Consider the following 25,172-nt stretch of genomic DNA (forward strand, 5'->3'; position numbering starts at 1 on the left):
TTGATACTCGATCCATATGGTTCGCAGCACAATATGTGTGTGTAGGAGATATGTTGTGCTAGTACGAAGTACCATCATCCGGATCCTTTTTATCCCCGCGAGAGTGTTATGGGAGCTAGTCTCCTTCACAAACCCGTCGTACGGCAAACTGAAACGAATCTTCATGGGGGAGTCAAAATAAGCGATAACCTAATTTATGGAGTTACTCTTGCAGTATGGGCCCAGAACCGTGTATAGCGCAGCCAACTTTGATTCTACACACGAGCGACGAGCGTGGAATGCCAAGTCGGAAAGGGAACTCACTGACAGCGCATATAGGGAATATACGGAATGGGAGTTATTTGAGTAGTTTATGATCATTAGCACGGTTCATTTGGCAGCAGCAGCATGTGTTTGATGAATCCAATAGTGAAGCCAATTACCATTACTCCCTGACAGCCGGAACGAAATGGAACGGAATACACTTGTGCGGTAACCGACGAAGTTCATTTGTTTCACCCAGAATCAGACGGTAATTCAATTTAGCTTGGAACCAGGGGAAAGTTAGGGAGCTCGGGAATAGCGCGCTCCGGATGAAATTTAAACTCTAACTATCAAAGCGGTGAAGCACTTCTGATTATGACACATTTATTACATTACCTATTAGAACTAGTTGACGAAAACGCCGGAGATGATTTACCAACTCCGACATTCATATCAAAACTAGAAATCCCCCTCGGTCGACTCTGGGATCCATCAGCCAAATTACAAAAAAACAAGGCAGGCCATGAATAATTGAAACGTTACAACAACGTTTCAATCGCAGCGAAACGAACTTCGGAACAAGTGTTTAACATATTCATCGAAGCGGGAACCATCTTCATTAGACTTGTCCACTTTTTCAGAAATGTCTTTGACATTTTATTTAAAACCTGTATCTTGACTGACATCCTAAAAAGAGCCTCTAGTACAAATTTCAGATCATTTTGTTTAGGTTAAGAGTCGCCCGAACGAAAACTATCGTGAATGATTTTGAGATTTTCATATTTTTTAACTCGATATTGAAGGGACCATCGAGTTACAGAGCACAAAATCAGTGCAACTGCAATACGAGAGACCATCGAAGTAGCCATGAAAACCATCTATTACTATGGTGCTCTAACTCGATCTCGAGATGCGAAATATCGAGTAAGGGATATTGTCCGATAACATTTCTAAAATGTGGACAGGCCTAATCTTCCTGATTTGATCGGCAGCGGAATAAAAAAATCCCCTCCTCGAACGAATGCGGCGAAAAAAAGCGACGGAAATTGCTAAACTGATTTCGATTCCCTTTGGTCGATTGTCTGCATCCGTCGCAGTAGACCGGAGGAAACGACATCCTCGCCGCCTACTGCGATGCGAAGCGCCTATCCTGAAGCAGCACCCACAAAAGTAGGATGTTGTGGCAAGCCGAAATCCTCCAACTCCTCGAGTGCGTCGTGTCGGTGGTTCTCCGTGTGGTGCAGGTTGCCTAGCCGCAGGGGACAGACGTCAGATGTTGCGTTTCCTATTCGTTCTGTGGACGGACGGTCGAAATCGCCCTCCCATGGTCAAGTGTGGCCACCGGTGGAGGTGGAGATCAGGAAAATTAAAAATCGTCTCCCAAACCATCTTCCGTGGTCGGTTTTGCTACATGGCCACGGGAGTCCTGGTGCTTAGTCGGTCGAAACGACGACACACAGGGATCATACCTTCGAATCTAAAACCGTACGAGGCCCTGGATGGCCTCCGGTTCCAGTTTGTGTGTGTTCATCGACCAACCAGCGTTGTTGGCAGTCAAAACATATGCCGGTGTTTATTTTGGGGTAATTGGAAATTCAAAGCTATCGTGAAATTTTCCGATGAATTATTCAAGGTTCATGCTGCCGGTCGTGGAACTTTTTGGGAAACGGTGCATCCAGGTGGAAAATTTCTTCGGATCGGTCGTTTATGTTGTCAACGCAGTTGGAAAGATGGAACTTTGAAAACTTAAAGTTTCCATGTTTTAAAAATTTCGTTTCACAAAGAATATGCTAAAGTCGCACAGTAGGAAAGAGTTATTAGATCGACAAAAAGAAGGCCGAACGTTGAGCTGTTAGGATTGTTAGGCTCAGAATATTATTAGGCTATACAAGGTACCCCCGTTAGTTTGACCACTTTTAATTTGAACCCCGCTAATCTGCACATCGTTCAAACGTTATTCAGGTCATGGAGTAAAGTGATATTACATAATGTTACTTACTAATGTCTTACTTTGAGTTTCTGGGGAGAAAAAGCTTGGATCTCTCAAATCACAATAAATTTCCTAAATATTCTCGATTTTTTTTTTAAACTTCCTTTAAAAATTGGAAAGACTTCTAAAACAACACTTGAACAAATTTGGCTACATCATTGGCGTAAATACGGGGGGGCTAGGGGGGTTTAATACCCCCCTAGAAAAGTTCAAGCCCCCCTAGAAAAATTAAACTCTCATGCTAAGTATGCATCTTACTTAAGGCATTTGTTTGATCGAAATGGTCAAGCCCCTCTAGATTTAAGTTCAAGTAACGCTAATGGCTACATTTCTAAAACTTGGAAGAATTTCTGAATAGATTTATGAGATGTAACAACAGTTTAGTCAATATTTCAAGCCGGTTTATTTAAGAAACTCTTGGGCGATATTCAAAACTAAAAAGACAATAGATGGCTCTTTTTCAGTGGTAGTAAAAACGAAATCCTGAAGCAAAGAAAGCACCATGGAAGATGAACTAAACAGTAGCGTAGCTAGGGGGGTGCGGTGGGTGCGGTCCGCACCGGGCCCCGAGTTTATAGGGGCCCCCAAATCGTGGTAAGTGTTTCATTTACTATAAAGAATTTGATTTCAAGAAAACTAACAGGTTACAAGCAGATGAAAACTCAGTTTGACGGTGACCTTGATCGGCAATGTGTAGGGCCCCATAATCAATGGTATTAGTGGTTAGAAAAGCTTTAATACCTCAAAATTCATTCTCGATAACTCGGTTTAATTTTGAAATTCATACGGGTCTACCTAAATGTGCGGGGCCCATAACAGTATCTGAAACTGATTTGGAGGTATGTTACAGACCTCACCGTATTTCATTTCAATTATAATTTAGAATAGAAATCAGTAACCATCTTCGGGACATGGTTTGTACATATTCAAGGCTGGTAGAAGATCTCTTTTTAGAGGCTTAGCCTCTATTTTAATGCAAGGCTTTATTTTTAAAGGCTCTATTTTTGAAAGATCTTAAAAATAGAGCCTTTTTTAAAGAAATTTTTTTCACTGGTTCTTTAGGTATTTCTTTTCAGATTCCTCCAGAAAAAACTCCATAAATTCTGATAGTGATTTTTTTCCATAGATTCTATACAAATTTACAATACCCAATTGCCTCAGACATCTATTCAATGGTGTGTTGATTTAAATTGATGATTTGACCTTTCTAACTAAGATTTCCATGAGCTGTCCGAAATTCGAATCAAAGTGTTTGGATTACGAGGCAAAAGCGAAGAGGCGTCCGGAATAAGAATCATGAAAAGGCCACACATTTCCATTTATTTAAAATTATTCCTGTTGCGGAATCAAAATCTTTACCCAACATTCGAAAGTTAAGTGTTTTGAAGGCTCGATAACGCAGAAGAATTAAACATAATGATTTATTTTATATGCTTTCTGATGAGTTATATTTCACTGAGGCCTTAAGTGTCCGTAATATGAATCAGAATGGTATAGGAGATCTTCCCTAGCTTCATAAAGGAGCTCTTTAAAAAATACTATACTGTTCATTTGCATTTGAGGATTTTTCAAAGAATTCCTAAGAGAATTCCTCTGCCAGTTTCTCCAGTTTGCCATACAGGACTTTTTACAGCAATACTTCGATATAACATAACTCGATTTTCATATTCGTTACGTTACATCGAGGTTACGTTATATCGAAGCAAGTTTTTTTTGTATCTAAATTTCGTTCAACATGTATACTTTTATTGGAAAATGGATCATGAATTGATGTTATTGACCTAGCAAGCATTTTCAGTCTTTTTTACATATTTTTGCGTGTTTATTTTTTTATTTTCCTTTGAATTTATTTTTTTTATTGTTACGTCTCTATTGCTGCAATCTTTGTAGAAATGTATTCCAGAAATATCTTTGGAGGAATCCTTGAACACTCAGAAAAACTCTGAAAGAAATTCATAAACGAGATTTTTCAGAAACCCTTAAAAAGTTAATGTTGAGCCGTCCATTAACAGTTCTAGTAGGGTCGATGTACCAATAACCGCATAGCTAAGAACAAAAATTCGTATAAAATCGAAAAATAACGCTAGCGTCATATTTTTACATCATCTGAAAGCTTTTTATCTTGGTTTTATGGCAAAAAAAAACGAAAACTGAAATGTTTGTATTTATTATCGCGTGTGCCACTATAGGAATACATGTGCCTATAGTAGCACTATTTCTAATTTCTGTTCCTATAGTAGCACTAGGATGACGTCGTTGGCAAAATACTTATCAAAACAGTATTTTTACAAAACTTCTATATTTTTCCTACAAAGTGTGAATCAAAAGCTATCGTTTGATGTAACAAAGTTCTTAATGCATCAATTATGTCGTAAAATAAAAAAAATTGTTTCTCTCAGTAGTGCTACTTTAGGGACAATAGGTTTACTATAGGCGCAAGGGAGCTCAAATTTTAAGCAAAACTAATTATTTAGATCATTTTTTGAACAAATTCAATCTGTGTATCAATGGTACTTAGATAAATAGCTCCTGACCTTCATGTCAAAAAATGTTTTGAAAAGATTTATATCAAAATGGCCGTAAAAGCCACTAGTGCGACTATGGGGGACTGAGAAACACCGACTCTAGGCAATTATGGGACTTGAAGAGTTTTGTTACGAGGAACTCTTGAAATACATCCTTTTGTTATTTCTTGACAGAATTTTAGAATAAATTCCCCAAGAATTCTTTAAAAAACGTATCAGTAAATTGATGAAGGAATCACTAGAAAACTCCATTCAAAGAAGAACTAACGTTGAGAGATTTTCCATGGAAAAGTTTCAGAACGAATACGTTGTGAGAGTATCGGCATTATTCCAGGAGAATTCTCTAGGGGATCTGGAGATCTTGATAAGTTTTTGGAATAATTCCCGAATATATTGTGTAATACAAAATATTAGTAGGATTTTCTATAGACGAAAACTTTAAAGATTACTTGGAGAACCTACTGAAAAAAATCCTAAAGAACTTTCTTAAGACATTCCTGATGGAATCAAATGGAAGGATTTCGTAATTAATTTACTGACGATAGATCGAGAAGATTGTTGTTTAGGTTTTTGGACGCATACCTGTACGAGTTTTTAAAAAAATTGCTAGGGCATTTCAAGAATCATTACTGGATAGTTCTTCGAAAGAGTCGCTGGAAGAATTCATGATAAACTGCTGGAATAATTTATGAATTTCTATACTCCGGAAAAATTAAAGTATCGTAGGCAGAATGGTTTGAAGAATTTATAGTTGAATCTTCTTTATATCCTGGAGAAGTCACTTGGTGAAATTTTTGATCAAAGGCATAGAAGAATTCATAGATATATTTGAAAAAGAAACCGTTGGAGAAATTCAAAATCCTTGAATTTAAAATCCCTAGAATCCAGAATTTTTTGGAAACAGTTCTTGGACATATTCTGGATAAAATCCTGGAGGAATTTAATTACAATTTTCTTATGAAATTTCTCAAGAAATCCTTGGAACGAGAATCCGTTAAGTCAATACTAATCAAATGTTTCTAGAAACTCTTGGAGCAATCTCTGAAATCGCTTTGAAAAAAAAAAATCTTGTGGAATCCCTGGAATTATTTTTGAGGGATATCTCAGAAGTTTTTATGCATGAATATCATGAGATTTAACTAGTGGAATTCCTACAAGATCACTGTCGCATTTAAAAAAAATCTCTAAGAACTCTATATTCTTTAATTCCCGAAGTAATCTTAGGGACAATCTCTGGAGTAATTCCTAAAGGAATTCACTGGTTAAAATCTGAACGATAATTTTAAAAGAATTCTAGAAAATCCTTTGAGAAAACTTACTTGATACTTGATGGGCTACAATTCGCTACGATGAATCTGCGCCGCATGGATGAGTCTTCTCCACTGGGCTCGGTCCTGGGCCAATCGCTTCCAGTCGCCCTGAACGTTAAGTGCCCTTAAGTCCTCCTCAACCGCAAAAAGCCATCGTGTGCGCGGCCTACCACGAAGTCGGCGGCCTCGTCCGGGTTCTCTGTTGAATATTATCTTTGCTTGTCGTTCTTCCGGCATACGGGCAACGTGACCAGCCCAACGCAGCCTGCCGTGTTTTATGCGCTTGACAATATCCACCTCTTTATACACTTGGTACAACTCGTGATTCATGCGACGCCGCCAGATGCCGTTTTCTAGTTTACCGCCGAGTATTGTTCGCAGCACTTTACGTTCAAACACCCCGAAAGCTCTCCGGTCGACTTCCTTCAATGTCCATGATTCATGGCCATAAAGGACAACCGGAAGGATCAGTGTCTTGTATAACGCGAGTTTTGTTTTCGTTTGCAGGCTACGGGACTTCAGCTGGTTACGGAGCCCGTAGAAAGCCCGACTCGCAGCTGCAATACGTCTTTTCACCTCGCGGGTAACATCATTATCGCATGTCACTAGTGTTCCAAGATACATAAATTCTTCCACCACTTCAAACTTATCACCACCTAGCACCATTTCGCTACCACTAACACGTCCGGACCCACGTTGACCACCAGCTATCATGTACTTCGTTTTTGTGGTGTTGATCGTGAGCCCGATTCTCGCTGTCTCCCTCTTGAAAGGCACGAACACCTCTTCCACTGCCCGACGGTCAATCCCGATGATGTCGATATCGTCCGCGAAGCTAAGGAGCATATGAGAACGTGTGATAATGGTACCGCTTCTCTGCACACCGGCTCTCCTGATAGCACCTTCGAGCGCTATGTTAAACAGCAAGTTAGAAAGAGCGTCACCCTGTTTCAATCCATCTAAGGTTACGAACGATGATGAAATCTCGTCCACCACCCGCACACTTGATTTTGATCCATCAAGCGTTGCACGAATCAGTCTAATCAGCTTCGCCGGAAAGCCATGTTCGGACATAATTTGCCACAACTCGTTTCTCTTCACTGAATCGTACGCTGCTTTGAAATCTACAAACAGATGATGAGTCTGCAAGTTGTACTCCCGGAATTTATCTAGGATTTGACGCAGGGTAAACATTTGATCCGTCGTTGATCGGCCCTATCGAAAACCAGCTTGGTATTCGCCGACAAAGGACTCCTCATACGGTCTCAATCTGTTGAACAGAACTCCAGACATGATTTTGTACGCCGAATTAAGGAGTGTTATCCCTCGGTAATTGGCGCACTCCAGTCGATGCCCTTTCTTGTACAAAGGGGAAATGAGACCTTCCAACCAACTAGTAGGCATTTGTTCTTCCTCCCATATCCTCGATATGATACGGTGAAGGAGTTCGTGCAGCTGCTCGCTTCCGTGTTTGAGAAGTTCGGCCGGGAGCTCGTCCTTCCCAGCAGCCTTGTTGTTCTTCAGCCCATTGATAGCTTTTTTTACCTCATCTAGCGTTGGAGGTTCCACAGCCTGTCCATCGTCATCGATTTGAATTCTGCTACCAGATCCACTTCCATTATTTCCATTCAACAATGACTCAAAGTACTCTTTCCACCCTTTGAGAAAACACTATTTGAAATTATAAAGATATTGTATACGGGAATCTTGGTGGAAGTTATGAATAAACGTAAAATCATTGTAAACATTCCTGGAGTACTTATTTTCTTGAACAATTTCAGGAAGGTTTTTTGAAGAAATTTATGCTGGAATCTGTAAGTTAACTTTTATGGTTATCCTAAGGAAAATTCTACATTGGATTTTTTTGGGTTTATTAATTTTTAGGAAGTTCGTGAAAATCACAAAATGAACTCTTGAAAATCTGTGGTGTTCATTTTGTAATTAGTTAGCATAATTTAAGGCTTTTCTGCCATCAAGAATTTCAAAATCGAACAAAACACAAAATTCGGGTAATGTCAACATTACGCTAGAATTCCCAATTTAAGCTGTATATGGTATGGATCATTGCTTCCCAGAGCTACTCCGCCAACTAATATATCAACTTACATGGCAATTCACTGGAAGTCCTCTCGATAATTTTAAGTAAACTAATGTATTTTTGAACAAGAATTAAAAAAAAGAACTGTAGGCTCATTAACTGACATTTGTGTCATTTAACGACTACAGCAACATTATCAACATATCAACATAAGTTCCATTATTTTAGTCATAACTCTATAAAAGCTATTTGGTCATCGTTTTTTTCAACAGTTGATTTCACATTAGCGTACGCATTTGAACGGTGTTCACATTACTTTCTTGAGGGCCCCTAAATGGAACACCGCACCGGGCCCCAAAAACCCTAGCTACGCCACTGGAACTAAACACAAAAAGTTAACTATCCACTTTACGCTTTATTTCTAATCACTTAATTACGTTTTTATTAATTTCCATACGTTTTGACAGTTCTCGACTACCATTCTTCCAAAGAGGTCTACAAGCAAGCTGCCACGAATACCAACGCACGAAAGGTTGTTGTTTGTACTTTTTGCCGCTGGCGCCAACTGTTAGCATTTTAGAACGAATGTAAACAGTCGTTACCCTGTTTTCGTATGAAATCCTAGAAATATTCACAAAAATACTCATAGGTGACAAAATCAGTAAAATTACTAATCGCTTCCAACAGGTTTTGCCAGTGTGACTATTGTCGGCAGATTTCCCATAAGAACTGCAGGCAAATCTCTTCAGCAGCTCCAAATCACCCGCATTTTGAGGCGTATTCATTTAAACTGATGGCATCTCTGGCGAAACTGTTTGATCAGTCTCGGAAATCTCGTCGGCAAGAGCTGACAGAACAAAGTATCATCTGAATGTTTTCATTGATAGGAAATTACTGTGTTTCTGGATATGTACTGTGTGGTAGCCGATAAAAGTCGAATAATGCCGAAGCCATAAGTCTAGCTATATGTGCAAAGATTCTAGCTCACTAAAATTTCATGACTATCTCCAAAATCCTTTGAGAGATTTCTGTAATTTTTATACTTGCAACTGACGGTTCTTGGCAGTTTTCGTTAACAATTCTTAGAAGGGTACAAAGAAACGGAATGAAATCATCAAATGATTCTTTTTATAATCTGGAAAGAAACCTGAAACAATTTTCGTTAATAATTTAAGTAAAAGGCTCAGCAAAAATGCTAGAAAAATCTCGGAATCAATTTCCTAAATGATTTGAGGGAAACTGGAAAGGCTTCTATAATAAATTCTTGACTCGACTTTTTGGCGTTATCCTGAAAGAATGATTTCTTGGAAACATGCTGAAAATCTGCTGAACAATTATTAGATAGGAAAATTCCTGCTAGGATTCATGGGAGAAATTTTTGTTAGTAGAATCCTTTAAACAATTCTATATGGGTGTTATTGCGCTAGAACTCCATAGTGAGTACGAAGCTGATCATACGGTTGGTATAGTAGGTTACTATTAGTCAACGTATTTTGACAGCTACTAAAGGTACGCTACATTTTTGTCTATCTTACACAAAAACACTCACACAGATAAAATAGTTATGAAAATCCGTCAGATTTGTACTGAAATCGGAATACAAATTCAATTAATTCAACTTATTTGTTTAGAAGTGTCCATTTTTTTACATATCATGATTCTACGTAAAAAATAGAGCCAGAATCCAAAATGTTATAATTTTCCGTGCCCTGGAACTATTTTTAAAATAAATTTGAAGTTAATATGGAAATCGCTTTTAAATCATTGCTCGGCAAATGTTACTACGGGACAAGCTGTTATTATGTAAATTGAAATCTCATTGAGTCTACTGATTTAAATCTTCATTAATCATTTATAACGTCAAAATTATGATATTGAAGCGCTATCAATTTGTATTATACTTAGACAAATCTACTCTTTCGATCAAGCTACGAAAACTTTTGCAGAGCCAGTTTTCACCGGTTTGATACTAGAAAAGCGCATAAATTTCACCATCTATTATCACCATAAATCTCACCAACTATCGAATTGTCATGTTCCGACATGCAGGAGCAAATTACATTCCAAGAAATCATAAAACAGAACCATGTAAACCGGTTACTTTCCATAGAGTTCCAACGATCAATGTGCAGAGAAACCGATGACTAACATTTTTGGGCTAAAACGTGAAAACAAATACCACGAATCTTTTCGTATGTTCCAAGCACTTCCGAGAATCAGATAGCAGGACTATAGCGGAAGAAAAAAAAATCCCAATGTAAGTTTTGAACAACTATCGAAATTTAAATTATACTGAACAATAAACAACAAGCAAATGTACCTTGTGTTATTTATTTTATTATACCTATCTAAAAGATCGAAAAGGTCTATCGAAAATCTTCCGAAAACACTGTTGTAAAGCTTGAAACTTTTCAGTATACGTAACTCAAAACCGACCTAAATGTCTCTCTTACTCCTTTGTATTTGGGCCCCTCATGTGACCAAGACGTTCGGTCAAATTTCCCAAATTATATCAGATTCAACTCCTGCATTCCGTACAATCAGGCCTTTCTATGTACATATAGTAAATATATTCTTGTATATAAAATTAAAAAAAAAACAACTTGCACTGCTAGTTATTTCTGAGAGAGGTAATGGGTTGTGATGAAAAACATGAAAAATACTCCTCATAAATAGAACAAATGCATTAAATGACCTCCCAATCGGATACGTAACGAATTATTCTGCTAAATTATCGATATTTTGTTATCCTAAATACCTAAATTTACTTAAATTGCATTAAAATATAACAAATTCCATACAAATCCGGTAAAAGTTCATAACTATCTACTAATACCAATGCACAGGCGTGAATAGCATACCTTGTATAGCTGTCAATATACTTAGACTATTAGTAACCCATAGTCGGCATCGCAGTAGGCTGTGACTGCGAGTGCCACAATACTCCACTGCACTGTGACGTCACGCATCAATTTTGACAGGTACTGGTCCTGTTGTTTACAGTTTGCACTTAGTACTTTTTTCGAATCATTCTTAATTTCGTGAAAGTTTGCTGCGAGGAGAGGTCAAATCCACTGCAGATACCCACGGATCGTATTATTCTATCTTCCTACCGTGGAAAATCGTCACCATCGGCATGCTGGTGATAGAAATGCGAAGATGAAAAAATGATGGAAAAAACGACTAAGTCCGAAACGTAAACAACAGGACCAGCAGCTGTCAATTAAGTGAGGTTAGGCTCGTCATATGCAGCGCTCTATGGGCCAATGCACGAGTTTACACGTTGACGTTCGAGCGGTGCCGTGTTATTTACACTGAACGAAATCCCCCGAATCGAATTTTTGCCTCATCCGAGCCCCATACTTATTTTCAGACATAATCAAGATGATTTTCATCGCTGTCAAAATCGTTTGTTTACAAATCGCATCGCATGAAAATCATCCAGCCTAAAAATGATTTATGTTCAAGTAAAATATGCCTGAAATTGAATGATTATCACACACGTATGTAAACAAACCACATTGATTTCTATTCTAAGATTTTAAAGAAATCAAATTGAAAATACGTAATCACCCATAATATCGACAAATCATCTTTTATTTTGATTATTATGACAATACATATAAAAATCTGTGGGAATATGTGCAACGGAGCGGATGGATTACGCTTGTTAACTGTGATACTCCTGACCACGGTCCACGCGTATTCTGTCAAACAATGTGGTTCCGGAATTCCCGGACACTCAGTTGTAGTTGTTCACTCACCACACGGATCCGTCACAAACTCTCCACGCTATCATATCTATACACTAATCAAAAACTAATCATTTTAGTGTTAATGCTAACCTCTGTGCCAAGGTGTTTACATTCCAATATCAAGGTTTATACATATTTTCTAGCGTGACATATCAATTAAGTTATCTTAATAATGCAGGGCACCACATCTCCATTTTTCTCATAGATTTCTAATCTGCACTGCTGATAGTTTAGTAAGTCTTCAAGTAGTAGACATGTTTCGTTTGACATCGAAAATTTTATAATAGACTTGTTTTTTCAATAGTATTTCTGTTATTTCAAAAACTGGTTCTCGGATTTGTACATTCCACACCTCCACCTAGCCACGGAACCACAAAATGCTAAACTTCCACCGAACTAATTTCACAGAACAAGCAACGCATTCCAAACTTATCTTATTCACGTTTGTCTCAAAACAGACCATTTTCTCCTCTGAATTAAACAATTCCACTTTTCATTTTCGGTTACAAATTTTCTCCTCTATTTCCTTTTGAATGTCACATCAGTTTTCCTTTTGATGGTACTTGTATTCAATTTCGCCTGTTCAATTTTTCATCGCTGAATAATTTATAATTCTATTTTTTTTTGTTTTACCTTTTTTTTCATACGTTTATTTTAGAACATATTTTTCTGATCATCTTTTGTAGCATTTTCTTGTCTAATCTTCCTTCCTTAATAAAACATGGTCAAAAGTTCGACCCATACCGCAGAATAATAATAGGTTTCAAATGAAACAAAATTCATTATATTAATAAATATTGATCATCTTATGTTTTTTTAGAGTCCGGCGGCGGTCGTACGCCCGCAGCCGTAACAGCGAACTGACACCCGCAAGGTTAAATGAATGGAAAATCTTTCCCGCCTGAATTGAAAGCACGTGGTTTTCGCAAAATGACAGCAGTGTATCTATGTATTTGTAATAGATATCAGGAGTCACTGAAAACGATGAGTGTACTTGCTGTCTATTCCATGTACTGTGCTTCGAAGTTGAAAGTTCTGTATGATCAGTGACCGCTGCGCTTATCTTTGAAGACATAGGCAGATAATCGCTATAATTGGATTTATCTCGAGACAGACAATATTATTCGCTAGAAACATATGGTTTTCTTGTTTCTACTTCCTATACAGCGAATATGTCATCTTCAACCGCATATGCCACATATATCTACATACAATGCAATACTTTTTTATTGTTTTTGATTCAATACATACTCCATCGTTTTGTGTACTTGCCGTTTTGGTTCCAACTTCCTGGTCGGTTTACCATAATATGGTAGTTTCTGGCTCACAGCTCAATAAATTTTCAGCTTCATCAGTGTACTCAAACATAAGTTTTTGCTTCTGCAAAATTTTGTTAATAATGATTAGAATGAGACAAAAGATAGGTAAAAGTTCATGACTCCCAGTGTTACTTTCATTTGTGGTAATTTATTATGCATTTTAATTATTCATCATTTCGTTAAATATCTACCGCATCAGCGAGGTATGTCCTCTACTCATAAAAACATGCGTTTTGTCCCTCTCAAAATAATCAATACCAAGACATTGGACGTCATATTGAATCAATGTTGTGTTTGCTATTAAGGCAATCTGACGTTTAATCACCTTTCTCGTTCCTACGCACGCTCGCATATGGATTGTTTTCATACGGAAACCGTTTCCGTAGATTTCCCTCATTTTATCTTGTTGCTGAAAAGAGCTGGGTGCGATAGCCTTATTTTTAGCTCTTGTCACTCACTTGATAGATTCACCATTTTAAGGACAGATGTAACAGAAAGTAATGTAAGAAACGTTATAAACAAATTGTTCTCCATAATTTCGACTGCACTTCATTTGACTCAGCGTTAACGAAGTATGTCCGAATAATTGCAGCATGCCTTTGACTAAAAACACTCTTCCTTTTCATCAAACCATTTTTCTGTATATTGTCCCAACACATTTGCATTGCTTTCATAATGATCAACGCAGTACATTGTTCTAACTTCTTCGTCTTACGCTCACGAAGATCAATGTTGTGCTATTCATCAGCTTCTTTTATCGTACGCTTTTGAACATTGTGCAATTCACCAGTCTAAAATATGTTTTTGCTCTTGAAGTGAGTATTTTGCACAGTGTTGCGATGCATCTACCTCTTTTTTCTTTGTACGCTCTCGAAGAGCAACGGTGTGTTATGCAATAGTCTTTTTTTTAAGTACGCTCTCGAAGAGCAACGCTGTGCAATGCACCAGCCTCTTTTTTTTTAAGCACGCTCTCTAAGAGCTACGCTGTGCAATGCACCAGCCTTTTTTGAATACGCTCTCGAAGAGCAACGCTGTGCAATGCACCAGCCTTTTTTTAATACGCTCTCGAAGAGCAACGCTGTGCAATGCACCAGCCTCTTTTTTTTTAAGCACGCTCTCGAAGAGCAACGCTGTGCAATGCACCAGCCTTTTTTGAATACGCTCTCGAAGAGCAACGCTGTGCAATGCACCAGCCTTTTTTGAGTACGCTCTCCGGGAGCTATGCTGTGCAGTGCACCAGCCTCGTTTTCCATCCGCTCTCGTAGAGCAATGCTGTGCCATGCACCAGCCAATTTTTATTTCGCTCTCCGGGAGCCATGCTGTGCGTTGCATCAGCCGCCTTCAACCTCTCTGAAAGCTTTGTTATACAGTGCCTCTGCCAAACAATCCATCCTCTCTTGAAAAAAAACCTCCTTTATCGGAACACAAGCTGTAGTTCCCGGTCATGTACCTGAAATTAACAATTTTCCAATCGGCTCTCAAATTCCATTACTCGACACATCTCTCACCATTTAACGCATCACTTTTCATTAAATTACAGCCGACTATTATATTTCGTAATTTCAAACCCCTGGTATCGGCACATTCAATGCATACAATACAAACTGCTATTTCCACAAATCAACTATACCGACTTATCTCCTCCGACTTCCGATCTAAAAAATCGATCCAGCCGGTACACAACGTAGGTAAACAAATGAATTCCAATCAACTAACTGTTCACTTTCTTACCAATTCAAGATCCCATCCTCGTCGCCACTGTGATACTCCTGACCACGGTCCACGCGTATTCTGTCAAACAATGTGGTTCCGGAATTCCCGGACACTCAGTTGTAGTTGTTCACTCACCACACGGATCCGTCACAAACTCTCCACGCTATCATATCTATACACTAATCAAAAACTAATCATTTTAGTGTTAATGCTAACCTCTGTGCCAAGGTGTTTACATTCCAATATCAAGGTTTATACATATTTTCTAGCGTGACATATCAATTAAGTTATCTTAATAATGCAGGGCACCACATTAACAATCAACACACTAATGAGCTGCCTGTAATAAATCTGCTAGAAGCGATCATTAAGTGTCCGCATTACCCACACCAAAGTCGCTGGATATAGGCGATTGTTCTTGGTCACCTAATAATAAACATATTGAAAGTGAATATACTTTATAATACTTCAATAAATAGGGACAATTACCTGCGAAACCCGCGAAGAAATGCTAAGTCCCGCTGCTGCCGCAATGTTTTTGTTTTGATTGACAAGGATGATTTCAATTCTAGGATCATTAGCTTTTCAAATGAATTTTTAAACTATAACTGAATGATTTTTTATTTGGGATATGGCAGAAATGAAAATCCATCATAAATTGCATGTTATTCATTTGTGTTGTTGAATTTCAACTATCAACACATTTTCATACGGATAAATACTGAAAGTCATCATAAAAATGGATGATTTTTGTTCAACAGTCTGCGGATGCATCATATTGTTTAATAATCATTCGAAAAGAGGAATATGAAGATTTGCAGCCATGTGAATTACAAATCATTCAATTTAAGGCAGAAGGTTTTGTTCAGTGTATGTGACCATGGCAATGACTGAATTTGGCACCGCTCAAACGTCAACGAGTAAAATCGTGCATTGCACAGTGGGACGGATTGGGGTTTTAGGAGGAAAGATGGAACTCACGCCTTCAATTGTGATTTTACGTTAAAATGATGTTCTACAAAGTTGTTTCTATTATAAAAACAATTTTTTTGGTCGGAACGAAAATTAGGGTGGCCCTTTGTAAAAAAAGATAACCATCAAAACTCTTTTATTTTTAGGAATTTTGATATAGTTTGTTTTACAAAGTTGAAGATCAGAAAATTTTAAGCTGATTTGACAAAAAAAGTTTTTTCCTAGCTCAAAAATTGACCGTTTTAGAGCATTTTTCGCTATTGATGTAGGGTGGCCCTTCAAAAATAGGTTTTTGTGTGTTTTTTTTAGATTTCTCAGCAAAGTTGTCTTCCCTTCATCTTTAGAGCCGATTGAGACGCATGTTTTGAGGTCTGTACAATTTTGTAGGTGTATAGTTATCAACATTTTTCATATAAAACAAACGTCAAAAGAGTTCAGCAATAAAAATAAGGAGAAAAGTCTTTTGAAAATAAATTCTAAATTTACTTGAATTTCCCGGCATGGCTCCTCCCAAACATCCAAATACTTCTGTTTTGGGATTTGTAAGGCTTTTTGGGAAGCATTCTGATTGGAAGTTACGATTTCTTAATTGCTGCAAATCCGTTTACAAGTAATTTGTCCACCGTAGGAGATATATCGTATCTGAAACGGTATATTACTAAAGTACGATTCCTGATTATGACGCTGACTCTCAAGCCTAGATTAAGGAGAATAACTAAATGCATTATTTGATCATGTTTAGATGTGTTGACTAATTAAGGCTATAATTTAGAGATAGTTAATTTGAGAGTTCTTTAAAAAATCTGTTATTAACGTTTATTAACATATGAACCAGTCATATCGTTAGCAAACAGATCCACCGAAGAATAATACGATTTTTATTCACATTTTCAAGCTATCGTCATGTCAACACATTTTTTCTTGTTTTCCCAGCTAAATCAACATATAGAAAATGATTTTTATTTTTGTTATTAAGAAGTCTTTAATTTTTCATCAGAAAAAAATTGTATCAATATTCTTTTTTTTTGGCATTGCGTCCCCGCTGGAACAGATCATACTTCTCAGGTTATTGTTGTTAACAGCACTTCCACAATTTTTAACTAAGAGCTTTCTTTGCCATTTTTGTCATTTTGCATTCGTGTATCGTATGTATTAGTATCGATGATACTTTATGTCCAAGGAAGTAAATTAAATTTTCATTACGAAAACCCTCTTGTATCTATTTGTTTCCATTAGCTATATCTTTTATGTTTGCGTTTCAATTTGCTTGAAAAGTGATGGGAAGACAGTTTCACTGAGAAACTTGAAATAATAAAAATAAAACAAAACAACCAATTTTTGATGGGCCACCCTACATCAATAGCGAAAAATGCTCTAAAAAGGTCAATTTTTGAGCTAGGAAAAAACTTTTTTTGTCAAATCAGCTTAAAATTTTCCGATCTTCAACTTTGTAGAACAAACTATTTCAATATTCCTTAAAATAAAAAAGTTTTGATGGTTATCTTTTTTTACAAAGGGCCACCCTAGTTTTTGTTCCGACCAAAAAAATTGTTTTTATAATAGAAACAACATTGTAGAACATCATTTTTACGTAAAATAACAATTGAAGGCGTGAGTTCCATCTTTCCTCCTAAAACCTCAATCCGTCCCACTGTGCATTGGTCCATGGGCCTCAGCCCAAAAATATTCCTGTCTCTTTCACACTTTCACAAACTTTGTAAACAACATGGCCAGAAAATGTCAAAATCCCATACAAAATCAAAACAGTTCAGAGGCCTATAATATGTTCGTTTGCTGGGGCTGTGAACCGTTTCACCGTCTCGTTTAACTTTAAGCTAAAATTCGACATTTCGGTAGTTATTTTCCCCTCAAATGGTTAAAATAAACTCCGCGGTCGACCAATTTGAGTTTTGACAGTCGAGTAGTATTTCAGAACACAGTTGACAGATGGTTAGTGATTCTCAAATTACCGGGAGCGGAAAATAGCTTTTGAACCGTCGAGCTTAACCATGCTCCAGAGCAGGATTATCTGTAGGCTGTGAACCATTTCACCGATTCGTTTAACTTGTAGTTAAAATATGACATTATTTCGATAGTTATTTTTCCCTCAAATGTTTAAATTTAACTTCGCGGTAGACCTATTTGAGTTTTGACAGTCGAGTAGTATTTTAGAGAAAACTCCGGTTTTTAACCGGAGGGGAAATAACAATCGAACTGTCAAATTTCAACTAAAAATGAAACGAACGGTGAAACAGTTCACAGTCTGACCGGCGCGGCGTGGGGTGGAGGTAAGGCGTGCTACAATACCAATTTAGGCTGTTCTATGGAGTTGTTTGGCATTTTTCTGAAAAATGCAGCCTTCAGCCGAACGTCTTTATGCCAAACGGAGTATCATGTATAACAACAATTTCCATGGTGTACAAATCTACATGATCATATCAAATACATGGTTATACTACTTTTCACAGAATATCGGTTCTCCGAATGTCGTTTCTCCGAATGCCAGTTTCCCTAAAAGCCCATTCCTCAGAACATTTTTGGGCCCTCATTATAGTCATAACTTCATACATTTTAGGATGGTGAAGAAACCGGTCATCTGATATGTAACCTTCTTAATTTTATTGGCGATTCTTTCAAGTAGAGTTGTTAAGAATCATGACCGGCTTGCGACATTGGCGAAACCAGTCTTCTCACTGTCACAAGACGAAGCTATATTTCATGTGCTCACTTCGTCAGGTCCCAATGGCGGGGCTCTCATAAAATCTATTGTAAAGTTGTTTCGCTTCTAAAATTTCTATCCCATTTTTGAAAATTTCGGGAAGCAAATGTGTTTGCTATGTAAAGTGCGTATCGTTTCATGATTCAAGCGATATAAATAACAATCATATCAAATAATGAAATAAAAATGGCCTAGTTTTCAATTCCGTCACAAGCGGCAGCGATGGAAATATGAAGGAAAATTTGAAGAAAGCTTCTATCATTGTCTCGCCGTCCGATGACAGTGAGAGAAGCATCTATGTAAAAGTCGCGCGATACCCTCTATGTACATTGACGCTTTCCAGCACTGCTTTCAAGTTTCTCCGTCGTCGGAATCTATGGCAATATGTATTAAGTCAAGAATAACCAAATATCTCCTTCTTTTCATCGTTTTTTTTTTGTACACTGTTCTTTTTACGTCACCACCCTGCCACTGAAGGTAATACTTGAACTTTTTTTAAAAAGCATAACTTTTCGGAGAAACGGGTTATTCGAGAAAATGGCATTCGGGGAACTAGTGTTTGGGGAAAACAACACAATCAATATGCATAGTTGTTTCAACCGTATATTGTTGATTTGATTAATTCGTTGATTCTACTTGGACTGGCACATATGTAATATGATCCAACCATACACAAAGACTTGAAACAACTTTAAACAAGAAGAATGAAAATTCTGGATTTTTTTTCTGATGATTTAAAGTCCAAGTGTTGTACAGGACCTTATGAGTAGTATGAAGGGAAAAGTTCGTGCATTTGGATATGGAATTGAAATTTAATACGACAAACATAGGAAAATACTCATAGCATGTTTTATTTTACTCCCTGAAACTTTGAAGATGATTGGTTGAAAGTGCGAATGTTGCCAAATTTTTGTGTGTGTCGCAATTTGATTTTGTACACCATTTGATGAAAGTAGCCTCAGTAGATGGAAAAACTTTTTTCTAAATATTGAAATTCTTCGAGCTTAAAAATTATTCAAATCAACAACAACTATATCACAACTAATGTTACACAAATGTGGTTCAATTAAAATTACTAACAATTGAAAACCATTTTGGTCTGTACATATCTTTAACATGATAACGTATTACGTAATGTTAGTTATCATTGATAGCTCATTTTCCCTAATAACTCACATTTTCACTTTATCTATTGAGATACAGTTGTACACCTGAGTGCAATGATATCAAATTCAACCAATCTTCATTGAAGGACAACTTGCACCCAAAACCATCCTATGCTAGCTTCCCGGACGCACATTCCTCAGTTACACACATTCCGTTTGTCGGAGAAATTGTCCGTGACGCCCAAACCGATCCATCAAAACCGCCCAGCAAAGCGTGACGGATTAGCATAATTTGTCAATGAATAATCTACTCCTGACCACACATATCCATGGCCTGCTGCTCTATCTTATCCTTACGTGCGGATGCCTGTAAACATTCACGCATGAGAACAGTAAGCCATGCTTGCCTGGGATGGCCTTGGGTGAGACTGTTTCATGGCCTACTGCTGCTGCTGCCCGCCCCCTACTAGTTGATGGATTGAGCTCATTTTTCTTTCATTTCCGTTTATAGAGCTAATACAGTTACCTATATAGTGGTATCATATACACATAGTCTGACACAAACCATGTTTCCATTTGTTTTCCGGTCTGGTATAGTTTTGGGAAATCATCTCAGACGAGCATGGAATCGATCCAACTGGACACTACCACGGTGACAATGACCTCCAGCTGGACCGGATCGACGTGTACTACACGGAGGTCAACGGTAACAAGTACGTCCCACGTGCCGTCCTCGTCGATTTGGAACCGGGTACCATGGATTCGGTTCGCCAGTCGCCCTACGGTGCCCTATTCAGACCGGACAACTACGTGTACGGTCAATCCGGTGCCGGTAAGTTTTGTAATTAGCAGTTATTTCAATCATGAATGATGATGATTGTCCTTTTTCTAGGTAACAACTGGGCCAAGGGTCACTACACAGAAGGTGCCGAGCTGGTAGACAACGTCCTGGAGGTGATACGCAAGGAATCGGAGAACTGCGATTGCCTGCAGGGCTTCCAGCTGGCACATTCGCTCGGTGGTGGAACCGGATCCGGTATGGGCACACTGCTCATCTCCAAAATCCGCGAAGAATACCCCGACAGAATTATGAACACATTTTCCGTTGTTCCATCGCCCAAGGTAAGGCTGCTCTGCTTCTTCACACCTCATCAAAAATCTACCATTTCATCCATCTCGCTTATCTGTAGCTGGCTTTTAAACTCGCTTTCTCCCATACCTCGATACTCAATGTATACTTTCTCTTTACTTTCATTTGTCTTCGTACGTCCTATTATGTACTTTCATCCACCAAATCAATCGGAAAGGTTTCGGATACTGTTGTTGAGCCGTACAATGCCACCCTGTCCATTCATCAGTTGGTGGAAAACACCGACGAAACGTTCTGCATCGATAACGAAGCCCTCTACGATATCTGCTTCCGCACGCTGAAGCTCAGCTCGCCAACCTACGGCGACCTGAACCATCTAGTCTCTGTAAGTATTAACGCCCTTATTGCTTCCCACCCAATCCCTCTAGGTGTCGGATGTAGTTCTCGAACCGTACAACGCCACCCTCTCGGTTCACCAACTGGTGGAGAACAGCGACGCCACAAACTGCATCGATAACGAAGCGCTCTACGACATCTGCATGCGGACGCTGCGACTGGCCAACCCAGCCTACGCTGATCTAAACCACCTGATCTCCGTGAGTCGAGGACTACTTTGATCGTTTCAAACCGAACAATTGCCGCCATTAAAAATCCATTCCCATATGTTCTAACGGAAACCTTTCCTCCATCCGCCAGGTCACAATGTCCGGAGTGACGACGTGCCTCCGGTTCCCCGGTCAGCTGAATGCCGATCTGCGCAAGCTGGCCGTCAACATGGTTCCATTCCCGCGGTTGCACTTCTTCATGCCCGGCTTCGCACCGCTCACTGCCAAGGGCTCGCAGCAGTACCGTGCGTTGACCGTGCCCGAGCTGACCAACCAGATGTTCGACTCCAAGAACATGATGACGGCGTGCGATCCCAGGCACGGCCGGTACCTGACCTGTGCCGCCATCTTCCGAGGTAAGAATCGAGGCAGGGACTGTAATTGGGTTGTATATAGGGATACTGTTAATAATTAGTTATTATCTCTCTCAGCAATGCAATGGGTACAAATATTCCAAACTTTTTTGCAATCTACTACAGATGACATGCAGGCTCCGTCCTCTGGCGGACAGGCCTTTGTCATCTGTAAACAAAGATTTTTGACATCCCTGAGGTAACTCTAGTAAGTCAGATGTGAAAATATTGGATAATATTGGTCCTAAAATGCTGCCTTCTGAAACACCAGATCTTACAGGAAATCTGGTATGTCAGCCTTGGAAATCTCATAATTAACCGGAAGTGACGAATTACTTTGAATTATTCTAACAATGTATATGGGAATATTAAAGTTTTTGCATTTTACATTAAGCCTTCGTAAACAACACTGTCGAATGCGTTTTCTGTGTCAAGAAAAGCAAGACCAGTTGAACATATTAGCTATAGCCTTCAGATTTGTTGGAACAAATCAAATTCATTACACGTAAGAGTTGATGGATTCTCGAATGCCCATGTCGGAATGCGAACAGTTTATTGGCAAAAAATGAATCATTCTGCTCAAAATTACTTTTCTCAAAGAATTTACTGATGGATCAAGTTGATTGAGCAATAGAAACTTCGACAGGATTTTTGTTCTATTTTAAAATTGGTACAACCTTGGCAATTTCCCATTTTTTAGGAAAATATACCAATTGAATCAACCAATAATGAGAAGCTGCTTTGAGTATCGCAACATTATTTAAATTCATTGTTTAATGTTCTTTAAGAAAACATCCACAATTCATTTCAACGGTTGCTTTGTCCCATCGCATTCAAATCGATAGTCACCAGGCAATTCCATCTCCCCCGTAGTAACAACGGCCTACTGCGATCCGTCGGAATGGTGGTGGTTATGGGGAGATAATGATTCTGTTATTCGATTCTAATTAACAGATTACAAAGCGTTCCAGCCGACACGCTCCCTAATTTTCCGGGTGCGGTGTTGGAGCAATAAATTATTTTATTATACGATTTCTTTCCCGCCCATTAAACAGAATTTTCCTTCGTTTTTCATTCCCTTATCCCCCAGGTGTCATGTCGATGAAGGAAGTCGACCAGCAGATGTTGAACGTCCAGAGCAAAAACAGCAGCTACTTCGTGGAGTGGATTCCGAACAACGTGAAGGTCGCCGTGTGTGACATCGCTCCGCGTGGCCTCAAGATGTCGGCAACGTTCATTGGCAATACGACGGCCATCCAGGAGATCTTCAAGCGCATCTCCGAACAGTTCACGGCCATGTTCCGGCGCAAGGCTTTCCTGCACTGGTACACCGGCGAGGGTATGGACGAGATGGAGTTCACCGAGGCCGAATCGAACATGAACGATTTGATTTCCGAGTACCAGCAGTATCAGGACGCGTCCGTTGAAGACTACGAGGATGGGGAGGAGATGATTGAGGAGGAAGGTGAACAACATGTGGAATAGGGAGGAAGAATAGATGTGCGTGAAGCGCATGGGAGATTACCAGTTGTTTGTTGCCTTTTCGGAAAATGTGTTCCATATTTACGACCAGTTTTAAGTAAGACATCCTATACGGTAAAGTGAATAATAAAATATTAAAATTAGATGATCTTTTTTTGCGAAATAAATATTGGCCATTTTAGAGGAGCAATTGTATTCATTCAGAAAGAAAAAAAAGATTCGAGACTCCCATAGAATTAAGATCTTTAAAATTTCTAACAATAATTTCTCTCAGATTGTTTGATATTTTTAGCGTCGCTTCCGAAACTGTTGAACTTTGGTTTCAATAAGTGATTAGTGCGGAAATTTCTGTCTAAATTGTGAATAAATTGTTACAGAACTTATAAAAGAAATTTTTACTCATTTTGTTAAAAATGTGGCATCTTCTAATCTAAGCGCTCCCAGAGAAGATTCTGAAGATTTTTGGTAAATTTTTGGAAGAAATTTTCAGCTTCGAATACTTTGAAAAAAAAAATCAGCGAAATAATCAATAAATTGGTATCGAAGTAATCCATGTTTAAGAAGACTAATTGTAGTAAGCCATGAGAATTAGAAGTAAAATAAAATTTTCATTCCACTATCGTTACTCAACCTATCAAGATGTGTTTCAATTCCGATAGGTTATGAGCCCAGCGAAACGGGACATAGCCAGAAGATTTTCAAGCAGTTTTTCTTTAACCGGAGAAATAGCGAAGCTCTTTCCAAGATGATGAATCCCGGAGGAACAATATCGGGATCAAAGGAAGCGGCTTTGGACCGCCGGAAGCAGTGTTGCCTTGACGGTGGGGAAGCCCAGATACTCAGACATGAAATAAAAGAGAGGAGCTGGCTGGTAGCAATACCTACTGACTGCGGTTGGACCAAAGACAAATTAAAGACCTCCATGTCCCTTACAGTTGCCCAAAATGTTATGGCTCATAAGGTAATCTAAAATGCCGTGAAAAGTGTACTGTGATCTGTCAAACTTGGATACCTTTTGCACTACCAAGGGACTAAATGCAGTACTAGAAGTGGTACCCAATCTGAGCCCGAGTGGGACGGACCTGGTTGGACGGTAGTTTTTTGTTTCGTAGTTATTTCAACAGGTTATGGGCCCAGGAACGCCTGGAGATGCTGAATAACCACGAGGAAGCATCTGGACGATGAGACAGGACCTGGACGAGGAGGCAGAATCTCGTTGCGGAGGTAGAGCCTGGACGGGAGGTGGCTTGGACAAGGTGCCCAAGAGTTGGAGGCCAAGATGCTAAGAACGAGGCTGAAGGTGCGGATGCTGGCTGATCGGAGAGAACGAGCTTGGAAGAGCTGGAGGAACTCGAGAGTCGGGAGGAGCTCGACGGAGGACGGCGCGGTTTGCCAGAAGAAGTTCGCGACTAGGATGAGGAATTCAGCAGCTAAAAGGAGCTCGGTGCTGTGAGGAAGTAATGAACAGTATTCAAATAATCTATTCAGGAAAAACGTATGATTAGCAGGCTTAGAGAAATTTGATATGGAAACCGAGTAACAAACATCCTGTCAGTTATTGGTTTAATCTTGGCTTGGAAAGACGCTTCCAATTAACTACATTGGCGCAGTCGGTAGAATAAAGGTGAGAAAATATTAAAATATCTAGCATCTAATGAGGTTTAAATGGACAAAACCAGAAACCCTATGGAATTATCAATAAAGTTGTCTCCGACGGACATGGGCGGAAACAAAAATTGACGGTTTCTGATGGAAATAGGCAGAAATCCGTGGAAAAAGGTCTCTGATGGACAAAGGCAGAGAACCAAAAGTTAGATTCTGACGGAAATGGGCAGATATCTAGAATAAAAATGATAAGGTATAATCCTCATTTGATAAAAAAAAAAGAATGTTTGTTATGCGCGAACGAATAAATAGCACAGAATGTAATAAACAAATCGAAATACCAAGAG

General features: G+C 38.8%; 1 protein-coding gene across 2 annotated transcripts in view; it reads left to right on the top strand.

Annotated features, from left to right (window-relative positions):
- LOC5565955 (tubulin beta chain) overlaps positions 1-23,403 on the top strand; it is a 69,391-nt gene extending 45,988 nt beyond the window's left edge. The window contains exons 2-6 of one of the 2 annotated variants that reach the window (XM_001650283.2): positions 20,288-20,522; positions 20,583-20,812; positions 21,209-21,376; positions 21,477-21,741; positions 22,829-23,403. In XM_001650283.2, the coding sequence (XP_001650333.1) occupies positions 20,288-20,522; positions 20,583-20,812; positions 21,209-21,376; positions 21,477-21,741; positions 22,829-23,223 (1,293 nt within the window). In that variant the 3' untranslated portion in view covers positions 23,224-23,403. Of the gene's footprint in view, positions 1-20,287; positions 20,523-20,582; positions 20,813-20,997; positions 21,166-21,208; positions 21,377-21,476; positions 21,742-22,828 lie in introns of both variants that reach the window. The other variant, XM_001650282.2, reaches the window with a different exon arrangement.
- Positions 23,404-25,172: the final 1,769 nt, after the last annotated feature.

The sequence above is a fragment of the Aedes aegypti genome, chromosome 1, assembly GCF_002204515.2.
Source record: "Aedes aegypti strain LVP_AGWG chromosome 1, AaegL5.0 Primary Assembly, whole genome shotgun sequence".
Lineage (NCBI taxonomy): Eukaryota > Metazoa > Arthropoda > Insecta > Diptera > Culicidae > Aedes > Aedes aegypti.